General features: G+C 52.4%; 2 protein-coding genes and 1 long non-coding RNA gene across 3 annotated transcripts; 2 read left to right on the forward strand and 1 right to left on the reverse strand.

Moving 5' to 3' along the window:
• The first annotated feature begins 4248 nt into the window (after window positions 1–4248).
• Window positions 4249–13908, forward strand: LOC132216576 (sialic acid-binding Ig-like lectin 5). The gene is made up of 9 exons (XM_059665855.1): window positions 4249–4364; window positions 4442–4858; window positions 5075–5350; window positions 5620–5667; window positions 5931–6185; window positions 6271–6555; window positions 6768–6867; window positions 7930–8011; window positions 8526–13908. Exons 1-9 carry the CDS (start codon window positions 4328–4330, stop codon window positions 8715–8717), a joined length of 1692 nt encoding a protein of 563 aa, XP_059521838.1. The 5' UTR covers window positions 4249–4327; the 3' UTR covers window positions 8718–13908.
• A 2045-nt stretch (window positions 13909–15953) lies between these two features.
• On the reverse strand, window positions 15954–20442 carry LOC132216570 (cytoplasmic tRNA 2-thiolation protein 1-like). Its single transcript, XM_059665849.1, has 3 exons — window positions 20356–20442; window positions 18218–18766; window positions 15954–16586 (listed from the first exon to the last, which is right to left on the reverse strand). The coding sequence occupies exons 2-3, from the start codon at window positions 18723–18725 to the stop codon at window positions 16030–16032; spliced, it is 1065 nt and encodes a 354-aa protein (XP_059521832.1). The 5' UTR covers window positions 18726–18766; window positions 20356–20442; the 3' UTR covers window positions 15954–16029.
• A 361-nt stretch (window positions 20443–20803) lies between these two features.
• LOC132216581 (uncharacterized) lies at window positions 20804–24596 on the forward strand. The gene is made up of 3 exons (XR_009448769.1): window positions 20804–20999; window positions 23331–23610; window positions 24368–24596. It is a non-coding gene; the product is annotated as an uncharacterized LOC132216581 (long non-coding RNA).
• Window positions 24597–25095: the final 499 nt, after the last annotated feature.

Raw genomic sequence — 25095 nt, forward strand, 5'->3', positions numbered from 1 at the left:
GCGAAAAACTTGAGTCGATATTTCTCCAAAGATGATATTCCAATAGTGAACAAACTTTGAAAAGATATTCAACATCAGTAATTCTAAAGAACTGCAAATCAAAGCCCTTGTTGGGTAGCTCAGTTGGTTAGAATGTCTTCCAGTTGGCTGGTTTGGTCCTTTCCAGGGAACATACAACAATCCACCAATCAATGCATACATCAAAACTATAATGAGGTATCACCTCACATCCTTTAGGACAGCCACTATAAAGTAAGACCAACAGCCCAGCTGGTGGCTCAATGTTTAAGCATGGACCTATGAACCAGGAGATCATGCTTGGATTCTCAGTCAGGGCACATGCCCAGATAGCAGGATCGATCCCGGTAGGGGGTGTGAGGAAGGAATCCAAATAATGATTCTCTCGCATCATCGAAGTTTCTATCTCTCTCTACCTCTCCCTTCTCCTCTGAAATAAAAATAAATATATTTTTTAGAAATCAGCAGGAGATAATAACAAGTGCAGGTGAGGATGTGCAATAATTGAAACCATTTTGCACATTTGGTGGGATTGTAAAAGGATGTATCGGCTATGGAAAACAATATGGCAGTCCCTCAAAAAAAAAAAAATAGAACTACCATGATATGTAACAACTCCTCTTGAGGTTATACATCCAAAAGAACTGAAAGCAGGACCTCAAAAAGATATCTGCTACCTATACGTATAGTGACATTATTGAATACACAATAGTCAAGAGGATTCAGCAATCCAAATGCCCATTGATGGATAAATGCATTTAAAAGGGTCATATGTCTTAGGCTGTTCTGGATGTTTCCACAAAAGACCATAGAGTGGTGGTTTATAAGTAGCAGGAATTTATTGCTCAAAGACCTGGAGACTGGAAGTCCAAGATCAGGGTGCTTGCACGGTTGGGTTCTGGCGAGTGCCCTCTTGCACAGTACTGGTGACCTACTTTTAGTTGAAACATCACATGGTGGAAGGGGAGAGGGAGCTCTCTCAGGTCCTACCTGCTAATATCATCCCTTTGGGTGTAGGGAGCGGCCATAGGGTTTAAGCCTCGGACTGACCTGTGGCAGGGCCACAAACAAGTCCCAGCTTGGAGGGCAGAGCCCTCCCAGCATAATTAAGCTTGACCTTATAGCCCTCCCTAGTTCCTTCCTAGGTAGCTAATGGGCTGTGGGAGGTGCAGCAAGGGCTGCCAAAACAAGGTGAAACTCACAAGAACCTTGTAAACATGTTGACCACTACATTGTTGTGATCTGACTATAAAATAAAGCTTCGGCTTTCAGGCTGGGTCTATCTGTGTCCTCATCCAGGTAGAGGAGATCCACAAAGCCCCAGCTGTATTCTCTTGTCTGTCTTTAATCCTTCATCGCCCCTCCACATGTTCACCCTTGGCCGTGCTGGCATGGCACACTTGGGGTTAAGATTTCAAAATTTTTATTTCAGGAGGGACGTCAACATTCAGTTTATAGCATTCCACCATTGATCCCACAAAGTTCAATCTATTGCACATACAATTATTGTATTATTCAGTCCTTAAAAGAAAGAAAACCCCATTAGGTGCTGTGACATTGGTGAACCTTGAGAGCACTGTACTTAGTGAAATAAGCTGGTCACAAAAATACAGCTACTGGATGACTCCCTTTCTGTGAGGTATCTAAAGCAGTCAAATTCTTAGGAACAGAAAGTAGAATGGTGGGTACCAGGATTGGGGGGAGGGACAGATGAAGAGTCATTGTTAAATGGCTAAAGTGTTTCAGTTTTGAGGATGATAATGTCCTGGAGAATGTTTGCATAACAATGTCAATATTCTTAACACTACTGAACTGTAAACTTAAGAATAGTTAAGATGGCAAATTTTATGATATATATGTATATGTGTATATGTATATATGTACATATATATCTATCTCCAATATTATAAACTTAATCAATAAACAAACAAAAAGCCTTGCCATTTCTCTTTACCTGAAGAACTTACTTTAGTATTTGTATAGGAAAAGTCTACAGGAATCAAGTCTGTTTGCTTATTTTATACTCAAATATGATTTAATTTAATTTATTTAAATCATCACCTGAGAGTTTCAGTCAAGATGGTGGCATAGGTAAACTCGCCTCCTCCCACAACAACAGAGAAATTACAACTGAAATACAGAACAGCCGAGACCGGTTTGGCTCAGTGGATAGAGCGTCGGCCTACGGACTGAAGGGTCCCGGGTTCGATTCCGGTCAAGGGCATGTACCTTGGTTGCGGGCACATCCCCAGTGGGGAGTGTGCGGGAGGCAGCTGGTCGATGTTTCTCTCTCATCGATGTTTCTAACTCTCTATCTCTCTCCTTTCCTCTCTGTAAAAACTCAATACAATATATTTAAAAATAAAATACAGAACAATCATCATCCAGAACCACCTGAAATCCAGCTGAAAGGAATTCCTACAACTAGGGGATTGAAGAAGATGCCCATTGAGACTGGTAGGAGGGGAAGAGATGCAGACTCTCAGGACCAGCTGGTCTCACACTCACATGTGTTGGTTTAAAATCAGGAGGGATATCTTGACTGTGGAGGTTTCCTTGAGGAGCAAGGGTATCAAGTCTGCACAACTTCTGGCTCAGAAAACCAGCCGGGATTGTGGCTGAGTGTCACAGAGGCTGCTGGAGCCCCAGGCAGCTCCTCATAAAGGGCCTGAGCATGGTCTTACTCAGACTCACTCCCTCTGAGCCCTAGCACTTGGGTCACTGCCTAAAAGGAAACTGGGACATTTAGGGAGGAACTAACTTATGTGGAATCTAGGAGAGAGCTGTAGGGGCAGCTTTCTCCCAGACAGAAGTGCTGATAGAGGCCATTGTTCCATAGGCGAGCCCTGAGAGAGAGAGCTATGTGAGAGAGGAACATCAATCAGTTGCCTCCTACATGCCCATACAGGGGATGGGACCTGCAACCTAGGTATGTGCCGTGACCAGGAATTTAACATACAAGTTTCTTGTGTAAGGCATGATGCTCCAGCCAACTGTGTCACCTGGCCAGGCTCCAGAGTTTAGCTGATACCCTTTGATTCCCTCTTTATAGGAGATTAATTCTGTCACATAGCAATAAATGTTAATATTACATTCGGTATTATTTACTAGAATATCATATTTATACTAGAGACACCGTACACGAAATTTGGCCACATGTAGGGTCCCAAGGCCTGGCGGTGATCAGGGCCAATTGGGGCCTTCCAGCTGCCAGCCAGGGCCTTCCTTTGTTCCACACCTCCCCCTGGTGGTCAGTGCACGTCCCAGTGAGCAATCAAACTCCCAATCTCCTGGTCAACTTCCAAGGGATCACCTTGCATATTAGCCTTTTATATATATAGATAATACAGAGAACAGAGAGAGAACTCAGTGTTCCCTTTAGCATGGATGATTGACATTTCTTTTTCTCCTGTACAATTAAAGGAACGTTTCTTTCAACCACACAATTTGTTACTGGTAATGTCTGGAGTTTCACTGCCATATTTGGGAAAACATTGATCAAGTTTCTTTCATAAAAGAGCAGTAGGATTGCAGGTTATGTCCACACATCACTCGAGCCCCTGCTGGGCTTTGAACAGGGAGGGAGCACGTGAGGGGCCTGAAGGTGGAGCTTCCTGAGCTGTAGGTGGTGAATTTGCTGCTCTGCTGAGGCCCCGCTTCTGGGCCCCTCCAAATGGGGCCAGATCTCCCTTCACACATCGCCTTCTGATGGGGCCTGTGTGCTGTCACTGTCCCAGGTCTCTCAGACCCTGGAAGACCCACACGTGTGCCTCCCATGTCCCCACAAAGCTCTCAGAGCAAAGGGCTTGAATGCTCAACTTTTTGCTGGGGTTCCATCCCCCAACTGGAGTTGAGTCTAAATTGCTTTTTCTCTTGCCAGCACTTGAGTTGTCTAAAGAAAATGTAAAGTTATCCTTTTCCAGACACATCAGTGATTTCAGTTCATGGGTAGGTCTCCCCAGAGTCCAGCTCTGACCCCAGTGACCCCCTGGGTGAACTCCTCTCCACTTTTACACATCATCTGCAGGGTGATTACTTTCAGATTCACATCTGGACACGCCTCTCAACCTCTGGGGGCCTCAGCATATCCACCGGCAGGGTTGGGTGGGCGGGGGGAGGGAGACAGGATGATTTCTGACAACACCGCCACCCCCCTCCCATGTCCTGTGGAGGCCAAGTTCCCCTCCAGGCTGGCCACAGTCTCTCCCCCAGAGCTTCCTGTTTGGGTGTCCTAGGCCCCACCCCAGAGCTGGGCACTTCCCTCCCTGACACAGGGACCCGGACCCACTCTGCCCTGCCAGAGGCAGACATGGTGCCCCTGCTGCTGCTGCCCCTGCTGTGGGGGGGTGAGTGGGCTGAGGGAGGGGGACAGGGCAGGTGGGGAATCAGCAGGGGCTGCCACTGAGCCTCTGTCCCCTCCCAGGGTCCCTGCAGCAGCAGCCGGGCTATGAGCTCCAAGTGCAGGAATCGGTGACGGTGCAGGAGGGTCTGTGTGTCCACGTGCCCTGCTCCTTCTACCCGTGGAGTTTGTGGTCTTCCTCTAGCAAACTCTACACCTACTGGTACCGGGACAGAGACGACACAAATCATAATGCTCCTGTGGCCTCGAGCAATCAGAATAAACCAGCGAAGAGAGAGACTGAAGGCCGATTCTTCCTCACAAACCCCAGGACCAACGACTGTTCCCTGCAAATCAGAGACGCCAGGAGGAGTGACTCAGGACGCTACTTCTTTCGAGTGGAGAAAGAATATCCTAAATATAATTACCAAGGACATTTCCAAGGATATAAGACCCAAGGATATAATTATCAAGATAAGATGCTGCATTTGCAGGTGGCAGGTACGGCAGGGGCCCCGGAGAGGACCCAGGGAAATGGGACCCCGTCTTAGAGCAGGAACAAGACACTGGACACTCCCTGTCCAGGCCTTGGGCCCTGGGTGGTGGGAAGATCACAGGGCCTTGGGAGCTCAGAGGCCCTGAGGCACGAGTCCCACTCAGGATCACACTTTGGGTCCCCACCCCTGGAGCCCAGGCACCTGCCTTTCTCCTCCGCAGCCCTGACAGAGAAACCCTACATCCGTATTCGGGAGCTGTTGGAGTCTGGCCGCCCCACACAGCTGGCCTGCAGCCTGCCAGGGGCCTGCGAAGGGGGACGACCTCTCACCTTCTCCTGGGCGGGAGCTGCTGTGGACTCGAACCCCCAGACCCTCCGCTCCTCGGTGCTCACCTTCACCCCGAAGCCCCGGGACCATGGCACCAACCTTACCTGTCAGGTCCAAGTCAAAGGATCTTTGGTGGCCACACAGACAACCATCCAGCTCAATGTCTCCTGTGAGTGTTGGAGGGGTGGCTGTGTCCATGGGGACAGTGGAGTGATGCCTCTGTGTGTGTGTGTGTGTGTGTGTGTGTGTGTGTGTGTGTGTGTGTGTTTGTGTGTGTGGAGGAGGCTGAGCTAACCTGAGAACACTTCGGCATGGATCTGCATGTAGGTGGGGAGGGGGCCAGAAAGAGAGAACCCCACTTTCCTGGTTCCCACCGCCCCTCCTTCCTTGGGATGGGGTGACTTCCATCTGAAGGGGGGCCCTGTCTTTCTATCCCAGATGCCCCTCAGAACCTCACCATAGGCGTCTCCTTCAGAAACGACCCAGGTAGGAAAGAACCCCTCCTCTCTGGGCTGGGACATGCCCCGGGCCCTGGTGGGGCAGAGGGGGGAGCAGGAGTTTGAATGGGATCAGACATGGGAAGGGCAAGGATGAAAGTTATCACCCCAGTCCCTCACCTCTGGTGGGTGGGTGCCTGTGTCTGTGTTACACACACACATAACTCTCTCTCTCTCTCTCTCTCTCTCTCTCTCTCTCTCTCTCTCTCTCTCTCTCTCTCTCTCTCCCTCTCTGCATTTCTCTACCCAAAGCCTTCAAGAATCTACAAACCACTTCCCTTTCCATCCTGGAGGGAGAGGCCCTGAGGCTGCGCTGTGGAGCTGACAGCAACCCCCCTGCCGAGCTGAGCTGGTTCCGGGGGTCCCCAGGCCTGAACGCCACCCCCCTCTCCAGCACCGCGATCCTGGAGCTGCCTCGCGTGGGGCCTGCACAGGAAGGAGAGGTCACCTGCCAAGCTCGGCACCCGCTGGGCAACCAAAGGGTCTCTCTCAACCTCTCCGTGGTCTGTGAGTGGGGAGACCCCGGGGGGCAGGACAGCTGGGTTCTGGGGAGATTGGAGGCACCGCTGACCCTTCTCCTCGCTCCCCACAGACCCCCCGCAGCTGCTGGGACCCTCCTGCTCCTGGGAGGACCAGGGTCTGCACTGCAGCTGCTCCTCCAGGGCCCAGCCGGCCCCCTCCCTGCGCTGGCGGCTGGGGGCGGGGCTGCTGGAGGGGAACCATGGTAATGCGTCCCACGTGGTCACCTCCAGCTCAGAGGGGCCCTGGACCAACAGCTCCCTGAGACTCCAACAGGGGCTCAGTGAGGGACTCAGACTCAGCTGCGAAGCCGGAAATGCGCACGGGGCCCAGAGCGCCTCTGTCCTGCTGCTGCCAGGTCAGGCCTGCTGGGGGCAGAGGCCACGGAGAAAGGAGTGGGTCAGAGAGAGGGTGGGGCTGGCGGAGGGGGCTGTGGCCTGGACAGGGGTGATTGCTAGGACAGGGCCCTCCATCTCCTGGCTGAACAGACCTACAGTGCATTCTGGGAGGAGTGGGAAGAGGAGAGACTGAGTCCCGGGTGTAGGTGTCTCACTCCCCTCTCCTCTGCAGGGAAGGCGGTGCCCCAGGCAGGAGTGGTTCCTGCGGCTCTCGGAGGTGCTGGAGCCATGGCCCTGCTGTCCTTGTGCTTGTGTCTTATCTTCTTTTGCATGTGAGCCTCTGGGGCAGGGAGGTGCAGGGCTGAGTACATCAAGATGGGACTGTTTTGAGAGGGCTGGAGGAGGTTGCAGCTTTATTGAGGTAAAATTCCCACATATTTAAAGTGTACAATTCAATGGCTTTTCGTTCAGTCACACAGCTGTGCACCCATCACCACTGTCAATTTTAAAACGTTTCATTTGCTTGAAATAAAAACAAAACAAAACAACAACAACAACAAGCAAAAGAAAACCACATCCCCTGTTAGTTTGTTTCATCCGCTCCCAGCCCTAGGCAGCCACTAACTGCTTCCTGTCCGTTCTGGACATTTCATATAAATGGAATCACACAACACATGGTCCCTTGTGATTGATTTCTTTCACTTAGCACGATATTTTCTTTATTATAATAATTATTTTGTTTGTTAATCCTCATCCAAGAATATTTTCCCACACATTTTTAGAGAGAGTGGATGGGAGGGAGGGAGAATGAGAGAGACGGACACAGAGAGAGAGAGGGATGGAGAGAGAGAGAAACATCGATGTCAAAAAGACACATTTATAGGGTCCCTCCCTACCAGCCCAGACCAGAGATGGGGGTTGAAACTGCAACCAGGATCGAACTTGGTCCTAGACAAAGAATTGAACCTGTGAATTTCAGTGTGCAGGCCAACACTCTGACCACTGAGCCACTGGCCAGAGGCATGACATTTTCAAGGTTCATGTGTCAGCACTGTATTGCTTTTTATTTACAAATATATTCCATGGTTTGGATGGGGCACATTTGATTTGTCCGTTCCTTCATTGACGGACATTGGGTTGCTTGGACGTTTTGGCTGCCATGAATCACACTGATGATGGCTCATATACAAGGCTCTGCGTGTGAGAGGCGCCTCGGTGATGAACATTCAGTCCTGGCCAAACCCCTGGGCATCCAGGGGGACAGGGTCCTCACCTGCATGTCAGGAGGGTCCGAGTCTGGCCTCAGGGTCTGGAAGCCTCCGTTGTCCATCAGGGAGTGGGGGCAGCTGCCCATGTGTGCCTGAGCCATTCTATCTGCTGACTTCTCCCCTTAGAGTGAAAGCCCGCAGGAGGCAAGCAGCCGGGAGACCAAAGGTCACGAATGATGAAGAGCCTGCCATGGGCACAGTCACCTGGGTGAGTGACGGGGTGTCTTCTCATGCCGTGTGGGGGCTGGGCATGTCCATTACGGAGCCCACACTGAGCTCCCCGGTGGTCAGCTGGACAGACAGCTGGGAGTTGACTTCTCGTCTTCATTTCCTGGAACCCATGGTCAGCCTCCTGCCCCAGGCACACTGACCACTGAGCCCACCTCACCTCTCTGATAGGCACAGGCCACCAGAACCATCTCCCCAAAACGACTACTTTCTACCCATTTTGGGCAAGTTGCTTCACCTCTCCTCACCTCAGTTTCCCCATCTGTAAATGGGGATAATGAGTGTCATTCATGCTGGGTTTCTGTGAGGATGAAACGTGATTAGTAGGCCTTCAGTATAATATTACAGAATGTTAAATGCATGTGGCAACAGTTGAGTTCGTAAAACGTGTGTGTGGAATGAGGAAGAATGAAAACTGTTCCATCAGCCCAACTTCCCCTTGGGACCATGTCTGCCTTATTCCTCTCTGACTCCCTTCTCGCCCCTCCACTCAGGGTTCCCAGGAAAGGCTAGGGCCAGGCAGGCCTCCAGACCAAGCGCCCCCCGCCGAGGATGCCCCTCCCTCCGGGGAGCAACAAGAGGTCTACGCCAACCTCAGCTTTTATGAGATGAGGACACAGGAGCCTCGAGACCCAGAGGCCACCAGCAGCCCCGAGTACTCAGAGATCAAGCGTGCAGGCAAATGAGGACTCGCTCCGAGCAGTTTAATTGGCTTTTCAGGAGCAACCATGGAAAGCAGAAGAAAGCAGATACGATCTTTAAATGTCACTTTATAATTTATACTCAGCAGAGAGAATTCAAAAATGAGGAAGTTATACAGATGTTTTGGAACAAATAAATGGGGAAATTATTGCCTGTGGAATAAAAATATAGATTTAAATTCCTGACACTAGTAACGGCTAAGCCCAAAGTAGCTGTGGTGGGGTAAATGGATTTTACATTTCCTAATATGTACATACTAGAGGCCTGTTGCATGAAGTGATTCATGCAATAGGCCTCCCCCTCCCCTGGCTGCTGGCACTGGTTTTCCTCTGGCACCCGGGACCCAGGCCTTCGCTCTGGCCACAGCTGAGAAGCCCAGCCTCTTCATTCTTCAGTCGTCTTCAGTTTTTGCTCCGTCAGAGCCTTCAGTCTTTGCTCTGTGCCTGCATAGGCAAATTAACCGCCATCTTTGTTGGGTTAATTTGCATACTCATCCTGATTAGCTGGTGGGCATAGTGGAGTGACACCAATTTGCATGTTTCTCTTTTATTAGTGTAGATTACCTAGGAGGAGAGAGAAGTGTTCATTTACTAAAACTTGGGTAAGTTAATTATGATGCCGTAATTTTTATGGTAGTGACTGTACATAATAAAATAAGAATGTATAAGTTACAAACTAGAAGTAGTTTTAAATATATATAATTTAGTTCAGAGAGGAAGGGAGAGGAAGGGAGAAATATCAATGATGAGAGAGAATCATCATGGCACAACCTGTCTTGCCCTGAAATAGTGAGGGGAGGTGTGGCTTGGGTTGAGTAAATGATGAAGAGACATTAGTCCTGGCAGAAATGGGGCCATGCAGGTCCCCAAAGCTCCTCCCTATCCTCACAACAGCCCTGAGGTCACCTCAGAGTAATGGTGTTCTGTCCCATTATACAGATGAAGAAACTGAGGCTCCCAGAATGTCCTGGTTCACTCTGAAGGCAGTGTCAAATCTGCTTTGCTCCCTTTTTAAAGTTGATTTTTAGAGAGAGAGAGAGGGAGAGGAAGGGAAAGAGAAACATCAGGGTGAGAGAGAAACATCGATTGGCTGCCTCCTGCATCCACCCTGACTGGGAGGTCCACAATGTAGGTAAGTGCCCTGACAGGGAATAGAACCCACAACCTTTTTGTGTATGGGACGACGCTCCAATGAACTGAGCCACCCGCCCAGGGTTGCTCTGTTCACTTTTGAATCTCTAGCACGTAGCACAGTGCATAGCCATGGCAAATGTTCAACTTTATTTATGAACATATCAAGTAGCTCACTGTCCCCACAATATTTATGGTGTGAGGTGAATTCCTATATTTCTAGTGCCAGTAAGAAAATATGCAAACAGCTAACAGTCTTTCCAGCCGGTGGGCAGTAAACACACTTGATCAATATTTCTTCTTGTCGTTAGCAGTGTCTGCACATTCTTCCTCCTCAGGCCCAGCTCCCTCCCCAGACCCCTGCTGGACCAACGTCCTCCTAAAACTACCCTCTGTGAAGGCCAAACTGACATCTTGATTCTTAATGGTGGCCGTAGTAGATTGGTAGGTCCCCTAAGACATGTAGCAATTCATTGGGGGAACTTCCTCTCTTTTGCGACATTTTGGTGGCAAATGCTAAGTGGAATCTTAGCATTTTGCTGGCATAAGCTCAAAAGAATAAGGCAACCAGAGGGGTAAGAGGAAAAGCACAGAGATGAGCCCAGCCCACTCCCACCGCTTCTCCTGATTTTTCCTTCCCAAGAGGAACCCAGCCTTTCCAAAGCCCCTCGGGGTTAGGTGTCCTGCTGGCCTAAGGCTGGGGACCTTGGCCTTGTGAGTTGGGGTCCTTTGCAGAGCTGAGCCCAGGTGTGCTCCAGAACCACGGACAGCGCCAACCCTCTGGCCAGGAGCTCCCCAGCTGGATGGATGGTCCCCTGGAGGCTGAACCTTGCCCTGTCTCATGTGGAGGTAAGGCTGGGGAGTGAGGCTGTTAACATTCTGTCCGACAGGACAGAGCTGCAGCCAAACTCCTCCTCAGTCTCCCCTGGAACCGCCCTCATCCTAGGGAAGAAGAGACGGCTTCAGAGACACAATGCATTTCTGAGAGGTCACTGGGCCCCTTGGCCCTCAGGGCTGAGCCTGCTCGCACCCCCTCCAGAAAACCTGTCAGACTACTGCCCTGCCCCTACTTCCACCCCATCATTTTGCTTTTGCTTTAAACCCATTTCTTGTACTGCCAGGGAGCTCTGGGCAACAAAAAACATGATCTGAGATCTTTTTCTTTGCCTGACACTGTGCCAAGTCCACTTCTTCAGCTCAGATGAGTGGGGTAAGCAGAGGGAGATTAAATAGAGACAATAAAAAAGGAGAGGCCTAAATGTACTATTCGTTGTAATATTTTAAGCAATAAAAAAGAAGTTAAAAAAAGGACAGGCCTTTTGTGGCTGAAAGAACTGTTTTTTAGACGTTAGAAGGCGTGAGTGCAGGGCTCATGGTGTGCTGGGCTGCATATCTGGCGCTTCGGCCAGACGGGTGTTCTGTGCTTTCTGTTCCTAAAACACATAGATAGGAATGTGCTGAGATCAGGCCAGGCCTTGAGATATGGTCTCATGGCCCCTTCCCAGCATGCTGTACTCTCTGTTCCTAGAACACATAGATAGGAAGGTAATCACTGTAATGATGCTGTACTGTGTCAGGAACTAAGGTTTTGTAACTTTGTGGTTTTTGCAAATAAAAAAGCTGTAACTCCTGCAGTTAGCACTGCAGTTCAGCCTCTGCTTCGGCAGGGTGCTGTAACTGTAGTCCCTGGCCAGCTTAATAAAGGCTCCTAAATTTTGATCTGAGTCCTGGTGGTCATCTCCGCGGGTCACCCCATTACAATGGGAACCATGAGAATGGACTGACAACCACACCCAAGTTCAGTAGCTTTCTAAAGTGAAATTGACACCAGAAACTCACAAACCAGCACACTCGCATCTGCAGCTGAAGCATCTGCAGCTGGATCAGGGCCACTGTTCTGTTCTAGCCTTTGCCCATCAGGGGCCCCTTGGGATGAGTATGAGTTCAGCCATCGCTTCATGAGGCTTCTTGTGTGACAGTAACTGGACTCTGGGCCTGAACAGAGAGAGGATTCAGTGTCAGGTAGGTCCTGGCTTCCAGGCCCTCCTGCTCCCAGAGAGATGTCCCAAGAATTCTGGGAAAGCAGAAAGAGACCACATTCCATCCATTCTCTGAGGGTGCATGAGGATGAACAGTTGGGACAGGTGACAGGAGGGGGGAGTGGGGTGGAAAGTGGCCATCATGACAGGTTGTCACCATACCTGGGGTGAGAAGCTCAGCCTTTACTTCCTGGTTGTCACTGGGGAGAAGAAAGCTCCTGAGAGGGGGAGGTGTTGGGGGGAAGCCCAACCCAGAAAGAGCCATTGATGTCTGCTGCTCTGCCATCTCCCCTGGTCGTCAGAGAGAAAGGACTGATCCGTGATGTCAGCGGTCCTTCCAAGCCCAAGCTGTTGCTGTTGCCCCTGCTGTGTGTGTGTGTGTGTGTGTGTGTGTGTGTGTGTGTGTGTGTGTGTGTAGGATAACAGGGCTGTGGGACTTGGTCCTTGGTCTTCATTGGGGTACAACTTAGAGAAGGACGTAGAGTTGAAGCTGCAAGTATTGAGGATTGGGGACACAGTGTAGGACATAGTGCCTGTGTATCCACATGCTCTGACCTTCTCTCATCCTGAAATTTATGGGTTTACTGTAGAATCATCTACATCTTCTCATTTATGGAAGAGGCCAACACATTCCACAGTCCTCCTATGCCCTGAAGACCAGGCCAAACCTTCAGGAGATGACTGAGGACCTTGGGCTGGAAATAGATGAGACCCCCATAGGGACGGCAGCCGGGTTTTGAATTCCCTCAGTCCTTGATTGGATCGCAGTGACCCACCTGCTACAGGCCACAGTAACTATGCCTGGAAGAGGAGAATCCTACCCAGGGTCTACATTGTAGTCTGTATAATTTGTCATTGTGCATCAGATGCGGTGCGATCCCGGAGACAGCCACCCAGAGAACTATGGGAAGACGGGATTTATTAGAAAACCCAGACCTTAGACCATGTGCCAGGAGCCAGGAAGTGCTATTCTGGAGGGCACAGGAGGGTGAGAGATAGTGTCACGGAGCAGCTCACCTGAAACACAGGAGTGGTGGACATGAGAGAACCGGCCGAGACTATGAAAAGCCAAGGTGTCCAGCTGCCAATGTGGAAGTCGAAAGGGGAAGCTCACAGAAAGTTCTCGGGGAAGCCGTTGCCTCTGTGGGCACACAGCTGGGTGGCTGGTGGGTGTTGGTGTTGGTCATCACGGTAGGCGATTGGGAGGAAGAGCTATATCTGGAGCAAGGCGGGGTGAGTTGCCAAGCATGTTATATCTGGTTTGATAGGTGTTCACAGCAGGAGGGTAAGTCTGGTGCCAGTCATTCCATTCTGCCTGGTTCTTCTTTTAAGTGTTCCAGTTTGACAGTGAAAGCCCCCATTTTAGCATCTGGGCTTTTGTTTAGCATCTATTTTCTTGAACACGTTGATGATCAAGTCCATGCCTGAAACTCCTACATCTGGTTCACCTGTGACCATGTCGATGCTTTGTTTTCCTCCTGGTGTGCAGCCCTTCCGTCCCAATAGGCTTGTAAAGTTTTTACTGAATTGTAGAGATTTTCTGAGGCTCTGGAAAATGTGCCCTCTGGATTCTAGAACAGTCTAAAACAGTGCTGCACAATGGCATTTGGTGATGGGAATGGTCTGTACCTGTGCTCTTCAATGCGGTAGCCACTGGCCGAATGTGGCTACGGAGCACTTGAAATGTGTTTAGTAAGACCGGTGAATGGTGCTTTAAACGTAATTTTAACCAATTTAAATGGAAATAGGACTGTGGCTCGGGCTCCCCTACTTTTGCTTCCTAGCAAGCAGATAGAGTAGGGATCATATTAATCCCTGTGGACCCTGGCCGGTGTGATTGATCATCATCCTGTCTACTGAAAGGTCAATGGTTTAATTTCTGATCGGGACACATGGCTAGGTTGTGGGTTCAATCTCTGGTCAGGGTGAGTGTGGGAGGCAGCCGATTGATGTTTCTCTCTCACATCAATGTTTCTCTCCCTCCCTTTCAAATCAATAAGAACATTTTTTTTTTTTTAAATCCAGTGTGGGATTGAGTTTGAAAGTGGGTTCTGGTCTTCTTGTGGATGAGTCTACTTGCCCGTGACCCTTACTCTAACTTGTAAATCTATTTGGGTCCCAAGCGAGGTATTTACGGGACCCGTCCTTCTGAGGAGACCCTGAACATCGTTTTGTTTTCCTGGAGGAAAAGAGGAGCACAATGCTGGCTCACCCCAATGTTCTTCCCTTGTCCCCAGGATTTTGGCCTCTCGAGTCCTCACTGCCTCAGTAGCTCCAGACTCCATTTCTGTCTCCCGCCCCACGATGCTGCTGAACTCAGCTCCGACTCCCAGCCTCATAGCCTAAGCTTTCTGCCTGCTTCCTTAGCCTTCTGGCCCCTCCTGCAGAATAAGCTGCCCTTTGCTCTGCGATTCTGGCTGCTCTTTGATGTATTCAAATAGACTGCTTTATATCTCTGTGTTGGGTGTGCATTGTTTCCAGTTGGTCTCAGTACAAAGATTGTTCTGACATGAGATAGTCCATCATGGCTGGAAGCCTCCCTTGCTTTGTCTCTACCTAAGTCACCTCCTCAAAGAAGCCCTGATCTCCCAAACTAAAATAGGTCCCTTCACAGCCTTTCCCCTCATATTCTTCCATTTCCTTCTTTAAAAAAAAAAAAAATCCTCACCTGAGGATATTCTTTCCATTTATTTTATTTAGTTTTTTAGAGAGAGTGGAGGGAAGGGAAAAGGGAGAGAGAGACATCAATGTGAGAGAGACACATGGATTGGTTGGTTGCCTCCCCCAACCAGGGCCGGGGATAGAGCAATCGACCCACGACCCTTCAGTTCATGGGCCGATGCCCTCACCACTGAGCCAAACTGGCCACGGCCCTTCATTCCTATTCACAGCACTCATCATCAGACCTCAGAGTACGCATGTACTTCTCTGTTGTCTCTCTCCCATAGACTGTAAGCTCCACAAGTGAGAGGTTTGTCTTTTATTTTATTTATTTATATTTTTACCGCCCCTGTATACATTAGGGGCTCAGTAAATGTTGGATGAATGATGCTGTGCTATCTGGAGGGGAAGGATTTTTGGTCTCTGCCCTCAAAGCTCAGTCCAATTAGGAAAAATGAGACCCAGAGCATGTATGGCCACAGGTGAGGGTCAGCCCAGGGGGTGGGGTGTGGGCGGGGTGGATGACTCTGAGGCTCCCAGGTGGACCCTGGAGGATTTGCACAGGAAGATGGGAAAGGGAGGGGCGTTCCTGACCAGGGACCAGCCCAGCAAAGCTTGGGGGTGGGACTGAATTACCAAGCCCCACCCCCTACCCCACCTCCACGCCCCCCTAAGGCAGGAAGCCTCTGGGCCTCACATCTATGTGGACCCTCAAGCCAGCAACCCTGACCGCCAGAGCTCCCTGGTGGCCAAACCTTAATGTGAACGTCGACACCATTCATGAAGCCCGTTATCCAATCTTCACGGTATTGCTCTGAGTCCATTTTCAGCGGAGGCAACTGAAGCCCAGAGACGTTAAGTCGCGGATCCAGGCTCCCTCAGTTTTGCCTCTGGAACCTGAGGTCTGGGGAGCCCACCCAGCTGCTCCCCACCCATCACCGACACCAGGAGGGATTCAGGTGTGAGAGGGTGGGGAGCAATTCCACCGTCTTGAAGCCCAGTTCCTTTGCTCTCCAGCCTGGGGACCTCAGGCCACAGCTAATGAGATTATGCAAATGAATGAAGGGGGCGGGCCTGCAGGGTGCGCAGGGCTCAGAGAAGCACCGTGATTACTGAGCCGTGTGCCTGTCAAGTCAGGCGGCTTTATTTACCTCTACAGACAAACAGGAAACGCCTGCGCACAGTAGGTGCTCAGGAAGGGCTGGGGCTGTCTGAGAACCTGTCAGAGGTAGTAAAAGCCCCACCCCACCCTCACACCCACACCCAATTCCCACTCGCTCAGGAGTGGAAAGTTGTTCAGCCCCCTCCCCCCTCAGACCCTGGAGCCCAGGCCCCCAGCTCCTGCAGGGTCAGAGGTAACCGGTCGTGTCCCCCTCCCAGAAGCCATGGGCAAAAGTCACTCGGGTTTATTCACAGTGTCATTTACAGGCGCTCCTTGGTCGGGTCCCAGCGGAGAACTGGGGTCCCTAGAAGGTGGGGACAGCGGGAACGGCTTCGCGGGCTGGGGGCTGGACCTGCTCCCGCTCCTGCGAAGTCCCCGCCGCTGGCCCCACCTCGTCCCGCCCCCGGCGGCCCTGGCCGATGGCCAGGCGGGGCCGGCCGCGGTCCAGGCCGTCCAGGAGGGCGCAGGCCTGGCAGAGCGCGCGGCTGGCCAGCGCCCCGCAGCGGGAGCAGGCGCCGGCGGGCGGGGGCCGGGCGGCCGGGGCCAGCGCCAGGCGCTCGGCCGAGTGCACCAGGTCCAGCACCGCCGACGGCCGCGCCGCCTCCAGCAGCTTGAGCAGGTGGCGCGCGTGGCCGCGGAAGGCCTCGGGCGCGTACACGCACTCCTCGGAGAAGTAGTCCAGGCGGCGGAAGTGCGCGTACAGCACCACCTCCTTCTGCGAGGCCAGCTGCAGCGGGCGGCAGCGCGGCAGGGCGCCCCCCTCGCCCGGGGAGCCCAGGCCCCCGCCCCGGGCCAGCCGGCCCGCGTCGCCCCGCAGGAAGTTCATGAGCACCGTCTCCGCCATGTCGTCCGCGTTGTGGCCTGGGGGAGAGACGGGGAGCCGGTCAGAGAGGGCGCAGGGGGCGCTGCTGGTCATGGGGACCCGGGGGCGCAGGGGGTGGGGGGCAGAAGGTGGACACAGTGAGAAAGGGAGAAGACAGGCCCCCGTGGAGCCACCTGGCACCCACCTACCGGGCCGGGCAGGCCCTGTGCTAGATGCGCCCTGACGGAGGGAGTAACAGTGCTTTCAGCTGCAGATGTCATTCCAGCCTCAGTGTCAAGTGCACTCGGGCCGCGCAGCGAAAGTCCTTTGACTTTATGGAGATTCGCAGCAAGCTGCTGAGACAGTGCCCCTGGGGCTGCAGATCGCGGGGAAAGTGACTGCATGACAGTCACCAGAAACTTTAAGCTAAAGCCTATTGACTCTGCATTTGTCTTGGGCTTTTCTATACAGTGAAACCCGGGTCTTCTTAGGGCGTCTCCATCGGCCCACATCCTCTCCGCAGGGCGTTTGCACGAGCTGTTTCCTTTGCTCAGAACACCTCTCCCAACCTCCATTCGTCCTTCACCTGGTTACCCACGCAGCCTTCAGGCCTCTGCTCGCTCCCAAACGCTCCCTTAACCCCGCCTTTCTCCCTCCTCTAGGTCCCCCTGTTGCAAACTCGCAAAGCGTACTTTTCCTTAGCAGCGCCTCTCAGGTTGTAATTATGTTATGTGAGAGCCGGGCAGGAGCAGGCTGACTTGTGCACCATAACCCAAACCTCTGTATCAGGGTCACTGCTTCTCGGCCTCTGGTCTAAGCGCTTCACACATAACTCACCTAACTCTCAGCATCTCCGGGACCCAGGCGTTATTAATATCCCCAATTTAAAAAGAGGAAACCGAGGCTAGGTGCTCAGCTGGAGGCTACATGGCTTGCATCTGGCGCACAGTAAATGGTCAATAATTACTTGTTGAAGGGATGACTGGGAGGGGGTAAGAGAGAATGAGAGAAGCAAACCGAGAGAGAAAAGAAGTTAAAAAAGACATAGTTGCATTGCAGACTACAGAAGGGAGACACCCCTGCACACTCCTCCTTTTGTGAGGGGAAACCTCTCTGGAATGTCATCATCATTATTATTATTAAATAGATTTTTATTGATTTCAGAGAGGCAGGGAGAGAGAGATAGAAACATCAATGATGAGAGAGAATCATTGATCGGCTGTCTCCTACACGCCCCCTACTGGGGATTGAGCCCACAACCCAGGCATGTGCCCTTGACGGGAATCGAATCCAGGACCCTTCAGTCTGAAGGCCAGCACTCTATCCACTGAGCCAAACCAGCCAGGGCTAGAATGTCATTTTTAAAATGCAGAGAACCACGGCTCTAGGCCCTAAAGGTACCCCTCCAGCCCTCTATCTGCCACTGTGTGTGCACCAAGGTGATGGCAGTGACTCAAAAGCTCGCCACGCCTGCCCTGCCCCCCTGCAGGGGCGCGCACATACCAGGCCCCTGAGCCTTTTGGGGGTGGGGGTGTGGGGGTGAGGGCACTCACAGCCCTTTTACTGAGCTCCTCCCGGGTCTCCTTTTCACTTCCCAGGCATGCGCCTCAGTTCCTGTCAGGGCCGCCCTCGCCCGCGCATGCGCCCCTTCCTCCCACAGAGTCCCTCCTGCCGCCGCGCATGCGCTCACCCGTCACGACGTGCGTGGCTCCCACGAGGCGCGCCCCTTCCTCCAGCGCCCGCCGCCGCAGCACCCCGCAGAAGGTGCAGCAGGAGCGGCTGCGGCCCGAGCCGGCCGTGCTGCGGGCCACGGCGTCCATCGTCCAGCCCCCGAAGAGGTCGGCGTAGGCCACGACGGTGAGCGGCAGGTCCCAGCGCGCCGCCTGGCGCCGCACGGCCGCCAGCGCCGCGTCCCGGTAGCCGCCGATGCCCTCGTCCACGGCCACCAGCTGCAGCGAGATGCCCAGGCGCGGCGCCAGCTCGCGCAGCACGTGCGCCAGCACCGTGGAGTCCTTGCCGCCCGAGGCCCCCACGGCCACCACGGCGCCGGGCGGCAGCAGGCGGCCCGCGACCACCGTGTGCAGCACCTCGGCCTCGAAGGCGGCGCAGAAGCAGGCGCTGCACAGCGCTTGGCCGGAGCGCGGGCGGCGGAGGGCGGCGCGGGCCTTGTGGCAGGAGGCGCACTGCGGGGCGGGCATCGCGGGGTCCGGGCGGGTGCGAAGGGTCCGCTTTTCCTGGTCTAGAAGAGAAGGGAGGCGGGTTACAGGTGGATTCTGGATTGCGGGGTTGTTGCCTCCAGGGAGGCTGCCTGGGTAGCGCCCAGAGTAAACCCAGTGCCTGGAACACTTCCCTCAGCGCTGTGCAGGCCAAGCACCTTCAAATCTCAGATGAAGCTTTCACTCATTCATCCATCCATCCCTCCATCCATTCATCCATCCATCCATCCATCCATCCATCCATCCATTCATTCATCCATCCATTCATTCAACAAATACCAACTCAGTGGATCCTGGGCACTGGGGTCACCGCAGAGAACAAACAGGAAAGGTTGCAGGAACTCAGTTCTAGTGGAGGAACCAACACACGGATAAGCAGAAATAACCTCCATACTTTAAAAATAATGAGGAGTGACATGAAGGGATTGTCATGTGAGAGGAAGCCAGAAGGACAAAAAGGAGTCAGGCATTTGGTCAGGATGGAAGAATGTTCTAGAGTTAATAACAAATGCAAAGGACCTGAAGGGTCCTGCCTGTCTGTGTGCAGTTGGTTGGAGGGTGTGTTGTGGCTGAACAGGAGAGGGTCAGGGCCTTGGAGATTGTCACGATGAGAAGCTTGGATTTTCTCTGAATGAGATAGGGACCATTGGATGGTTTTAAGCTGTAGAGTGATTATATATTTATATATAATATTTTTAAATAGATTTCAGAGAGGGAGGGGGAGAGTTAGAAACATCAATGGTGAGAGAGAATAGTTGATTGGCTGCCTCCTGCATGCCCCCTGCTGGGGATGGAGCCCACACATGGGCACAGGTCCTGCCCAGAATCTAACTGAACTCCTGGTTCATAGGTCCCACTGAGCCCAGGCCGACTGGAGTGATTTATATTTTAACAAGATCCCTCAGGCTGCTGTGTGTGAAGACAGGGTGGAGAGGGGCCAGCCCGGATCAGAGAGGAGCCTCCTGCAATGATCCAGGTGGGCAACAATGGTGGCTCAGAGCAGAGGGGAGACAGTGCAAGTAGAGAGAAGTGGTCGGCTTCTGGATCTCTTCTGGAAATAGAGCAGATGGGACTCACAAGACATGGTTGGGGAAGAGGAGTGGATGAGAGACACACAGGACTCGGGGCAAGTCCAAGGGTTTTGGCTTGAACAATTGGAAGGACCATTTAGTAGGTAAGAGGTGAGGGATGGGGAAGAATGGGGAAAAACTGTGAGAGGGTTAGGTTTAAGCCAGAGAATCTGGAATCTCATTTGACCATAGGAGAGTTGAGGTCCTTTGCTCTGCAGTCTTTCTTGAACCCTGGGCTGGGTCTGGCGCCTCCTCTAGGCTCAAACGGCCGCCATGACCCCTAAGCCATCCCTGACCCCTCTAGGCGGTAAGGGAACAGAGGAGCGTGCGCTTGCACTGCACCCAGCTTGGGTGGTGGGAAGCAGGAGTCAGACCCAGCTGCTGAGTCTAAAGCGGGTCGCCGGGAGACAGGCATTGGGGGATCACGGAGAGGAGAGCGATCTCTGCAGGTATGGCTACCGGAATGCGTGGGAGACAAACATGGAGAACACCAGCTTCTACGTGACAGAGAAACAAAGGGCCGAGTCCAGCCCGCCACTCACCTGAGCAGAACCCGCGCTGGTAGGTACAGGCTCCCAGAAAACGCGGAAGTGGATAAACAGACTACGACTCCCAGAAGGCTTTCAGGTCTACCCGCCTACGACTCCCAGGTGCCCGCGGTAGGAAGCGCGGGCTTTTCTCGGACAGACTACAACTCCCTGTGAGCTTCGCGCGCTGACGTCACGCGCCCCGCCCACCGGCCTCAGAAGCCTGGGGGCCGCTCAGATCCACTTTGCGCCTGCGCCGGGAGCTGGAGCGGCGCCTGGTTTCTGTGTTCTGTTGCGCGCTGTGTACTGTGCAGTTTATTCCAAAGATGGAGAGGATATTTTTCAGATTTCGTGCTTTCTTGGGAGTATGATAGAGCTTTCGATGGGGAGGCTGCGGGGTGGGGGAGGAATGGGTGGGTTGCGAAAGGCAGAGGTAGCGCTGGCGCTGGACAGCTTCCGAGGGGACACTGGGTGCGCACCCGGCGGGGTGGCGGTTGGGTGCGTGCGGGGAGCGGATAGGGTCGGGTTTACGGTTCTCTGCACGAGCTGCGGGCTCGGGGCGTGGATCCCGTTAGCGGTGATGCGCAGGTGTGGTCCGTAACCAATGCGCCCGCCTTCTGCCTGGTGGCGTTGAAGGCAGAGCTCGGGATGGAGGACAGGTGAGACCCGTGAAACGGAGGGTTCCCGGGGGCACAGGCCCCCAAAACAATAACAAAACAACGGAGGGCCTCCCCAGATCCAAGCCCCCTCTCCTGTGTGTTATTGTCTGAGTTCCTCTTGTGTCTAACCCAGTGAGGTCCTTGATCGGGAAGATTGAGAGTGACGGATGATGGGGTCTCCTATTGTAAGGCTTAAACCCTGGTCATTAGACTCATTCATTTGTTCATCATTTCCTGAGGCTTCCTTCGTGCCAGGCCCGTCTTGTGAGACACGGCTGCATCCGGACTGGTTGGGGAGATAGGGATGATAAAGCCCAGAGGTTGTAAGTGCTGCTGACAGGACTTGGGGGGCGGGGGTGGGGGACGGTGGAAGCGGGGGAGCAGCACTGACTGAGCAGTCCGCCTGTGCCAGACACCGCTCGGCACTTCCCACGCACCATCTCAGATTCCTGCGCTGTAAAGAGGGGGTGACGATAATAGTACCCACTCAATGAGTTAACCGGGAAAGTTACTGTGTATTGACCGAACAGTAAGCTTTCATTATCTTCATCTCATTTAATTCTCATAATCCGGGAAGGCTTTCTTTTCTGGGCCTGGCATTGCTATTCAGTGTGTTGCCCACTGGCCACACATGGCTAATGGGTATTTGGACGGCAGCTAGTCTGAATTGGGCTGTAATGTAAGTGCAAAATACGTACCAGGTTAGAAGGTTTTATGTGAGAAAAGGATGTAAAATCCCTCACTAGTTTTATCTTGATTGCATGTTGAAACAAAATTTTTTATGTATTGGGTTATTGTCACATTAAAATGAATTGTGCCCGTTTCTTTTCACTTTATAAATGAGGCCAATAGAAAATTTAAAATTAACATCCATGATCTATTCGGCCCTGCTCCAGACCACAGTCTCAGCAAATAGTAGCATCACCCGGCCACCCTCCCCTTTTCACTTATAGGTTTTTATCACTCTCTGAAGTTATCTATTTTCTTGCTTGTCTTTTCCACCAGAAAGTAGGTTTCATGGAGGCAGAGGTTTTTGTTGATTTTGTTTCCAGTTGTTTCCTTGGTTCACACCATAATGCCTGGATGCTTAATAACTATAGGTGGCTAAATAAGTGGGTGCTCAACTTTTTTTTATGGGTGATGATGGGGGCCCACAGATGGGTCATGCCCAAGGCCTACCCTCTCATGGCTCCCAGGCTGGTGAGGGAGAGAAACTAGATACATATCATTCCAGTTTGGTGACCAGAGCTGTGACAGCAGAGATACCAGGGACCAGGAGAGCCCAGAGTGTAGATGAGAATAAAGGACTTAGACAAGACAAGGAGCATTTGTGCTGGCTCTTGAAGGATGAGTAGGAGTCTGTCAGGTGGAGAAGAGATCTATCTGCATTCATTCATTCATTCATTCCTCCATCCATCCAATCATCATCCATTTCCTGGGGCCTCCTGTGCTGAGAAATGCTGAGGACCCAGAGATGAGTCCGTCCTGAACCTCCTCTCCTCAAACCCCTAGTCTGATGGGGAGGTTGACATGGACAGTCACAATCCACAATGATCAGAGTGGGTGAAGGGAATACTGAGGCTGTGGAAGCCCCTAGTGGCAACTTGGTGCTTGTGGCATGAAAGGGAAGAGCACCCAGAATGAGCAGGAGTAGGGCTGGTCCCTTCTATGCAAAATGCTGGAGATAGCTCTAGCAGGTTTGGCTCAGTGGATAGAGCGTCGGACTGTGGACTGAAGGGTCCCAGGTTCGATTCCCGTCAAGGACACATGCCTGGGTTGCAGGCTGGTTCCCCGGTAGGGGGCGTGCAGGAGGCAGCCAATCAATGATTCTCTCTCATCATTGATGTTTCTATCTCTCCCTCTCCCTTCCTCTCTGACATCAATAAAAACATTTTAAAAATGTTGGAGATAAGAGAGAACCTGGGCCATTCCTGGAATGACGCTGAGTTCCTGTCGCACCCTGACACAAGCACGTTGCCTGTCTTGGCCCGATGAGCCTGACCCAGCAATAAACCTCATTTGACAGACAAGGACGCCAAGTGTCAGGGAGGTTGAGCTGCCCGGCCAAGGGAGCAGTCCGGCTGGCACCCAGTGTGACCGGAGTGTTGAACCGGGCTGACGAGACGAGGCTGCAGACGTTCACAAGACAGGTGTTCCGCACAGATGGTGTGGCCTTGAGTGGCCTTGGGAAGTGTCTCACTCTGGTCTCCCCGCTGGGGAGTGTGCAGAGCCCGTCAGGGAGGAATGGCTGCAGGAGCCTGGGCCTGAGACCCATGGTGCAAAAGCGAGGGGTTTGCAAAATGGGAGGAATGACCTTCTGCTTTTCCCCAGAATGGAACAGCAGAGGGGGCTCCTGTTATTACTTCTGGGCTTACAGCTGCTGCTGATGGGGCATTACTCTGCCCAAACCACCACCTCCATGGCTTCACCTCCTCCCTGCGCTTCCTCACACAAGACAAGCCGGAGCGGGGAGAGGAGCTGCCCTTGGTGGTCCAGGTCTCCTCGCAAGGAATCCCTCACCAGGATGTGTACTCAAACATCAGCCAGATCCACCGTGTGGACATCAGAAGGGAGGATTTGCCCAGCTGCCCCATTGTCTCACCCTACATCAGTAAGCTTGTGGGAGGCCTCCTATGCCCCCACCCCCACTTCGGGCTTTGGGGAGCTGGCTTAAGGGGGTGGGGGTCAGAACCTGGAAGCAGAAGCTGTGGGCTGGGAGCTGGGGGTGATGGGGAGAGAGTTGGTTATCTATTACTGAATCATAAGGAATCATCCCAAGACTTAGTGTCTTTAAACATTCATTGACTCTCCAAGTTTATGAGGGCCAGGAGTATTGGGAAGGGCTCAGGTGAGTAGTGGTCCATGTTTTTTTTTCTTCTTAATCATCACCCGAGGGATCTTTTTTCCATTGCTTTTTAGAGAGAGTGGAAGGGAGGGAGGGAGGGAGGGAGGAAGGGAAGGAAGAAGGGAGGGAGAGAGGGAGAGAGAGACTGATTGATTGCCCCCTGCACGCGCCCTGACTGGGACTAGGGATCAAACATATGATCCAGGTACATGCCCTTGACCTGGAATTGAATCCGTGACCCTTCCGTGTGTGGGCCAATGCTCTAACCATTGAGAAGCTCTGGCCAGGGCCACAAGGCCTTCTAATAAGGACACCAGCCATTGGCTTCAGGGTCAAACCTAATCCAGTAGAACCACATTTTAACCAATTGTGTCTGTGAGGACCCTATTTCCAAATAAGGTCACATTCTGAAATTCTGAGTGGATAGGAAATTTGGGGGTGGCGAATAATTCAACCCAGTAAAACTGGGGTGTGGGGTTTCTGGGGTAGGTTCCTGATCATCTCTAGCCTCTCCCTCTCTTAGGTGGCCCCTTGAAGATGATGATCCCAGAGAACTTGACAATGGAGCAAGTGGTGGAAAAGAACCCACTGGTGGAGCTGGGAGGCCAATACCAGCCACCCAACTGCTGGACACGGCACCACACAGCAATAGTGGTACCTTACTATGGGCAAGCCCAGCACCTGCAGCACCTGCTCTCCCACCTGCACCCCTTCCTGCAGCGCCAGCAACTACATTATGCCATCTATGTGGTGAATCAGGTGTGGCAGGAATGGGGAGGATCAAGGACAAGAGGGCAGAGGGCTTTTAGCATGAGTTTGAACAGTCAGAGCTGAAGTTGTCGCTGTGAGCGGAGAGTGTCTGGGTCACAGAATATCTGGGGGGCTGGATTTATGAGTGCAGATCTTGAACTGGTAGCAATCAGAGCCAAGGACTATAGGTTTGGTCTTAACTAGTTGAGTTTGGGATCAGCTTGAATGGCTGCCTGTGGGAAAGGCTCCGTCTGATTCATGAAGTCGAGGCCTCTCTGAGACCGGGGCTGACCAGACTGGGCAATAAAGATAAGGGGTGAATTAAAGGGGTTTGGGATCAGTTAGATGCTTGTTTGAATCCTGGTCTGGTCCATTACTACATGTGTTATCTGAGTGTGGGACCATGTGTCCATCCATCCATCCATCCATCCATCCCACTGTTATCGAATAACTATGTATAATAAACTTGGGGAACTTACCTCTTTGCCATGGTTTTCTCCC

The sequence above is a fragment of the Myotis daubentonii genome, chromosome 15 (genome assembly GCF_963259705.1).
Source record: "Myotis daubentonii chromosome 15, mMyoDau2.1, whole genome shotgun sequence".
In the NCBI taxonomy this organism is placed as follows: domain Eukaryota; kingdom Metazoa; phylum Chordata; class Mammalia; order Chiroptera; family Vespertilionidae; genus Myotis; species Myotis daubentonii.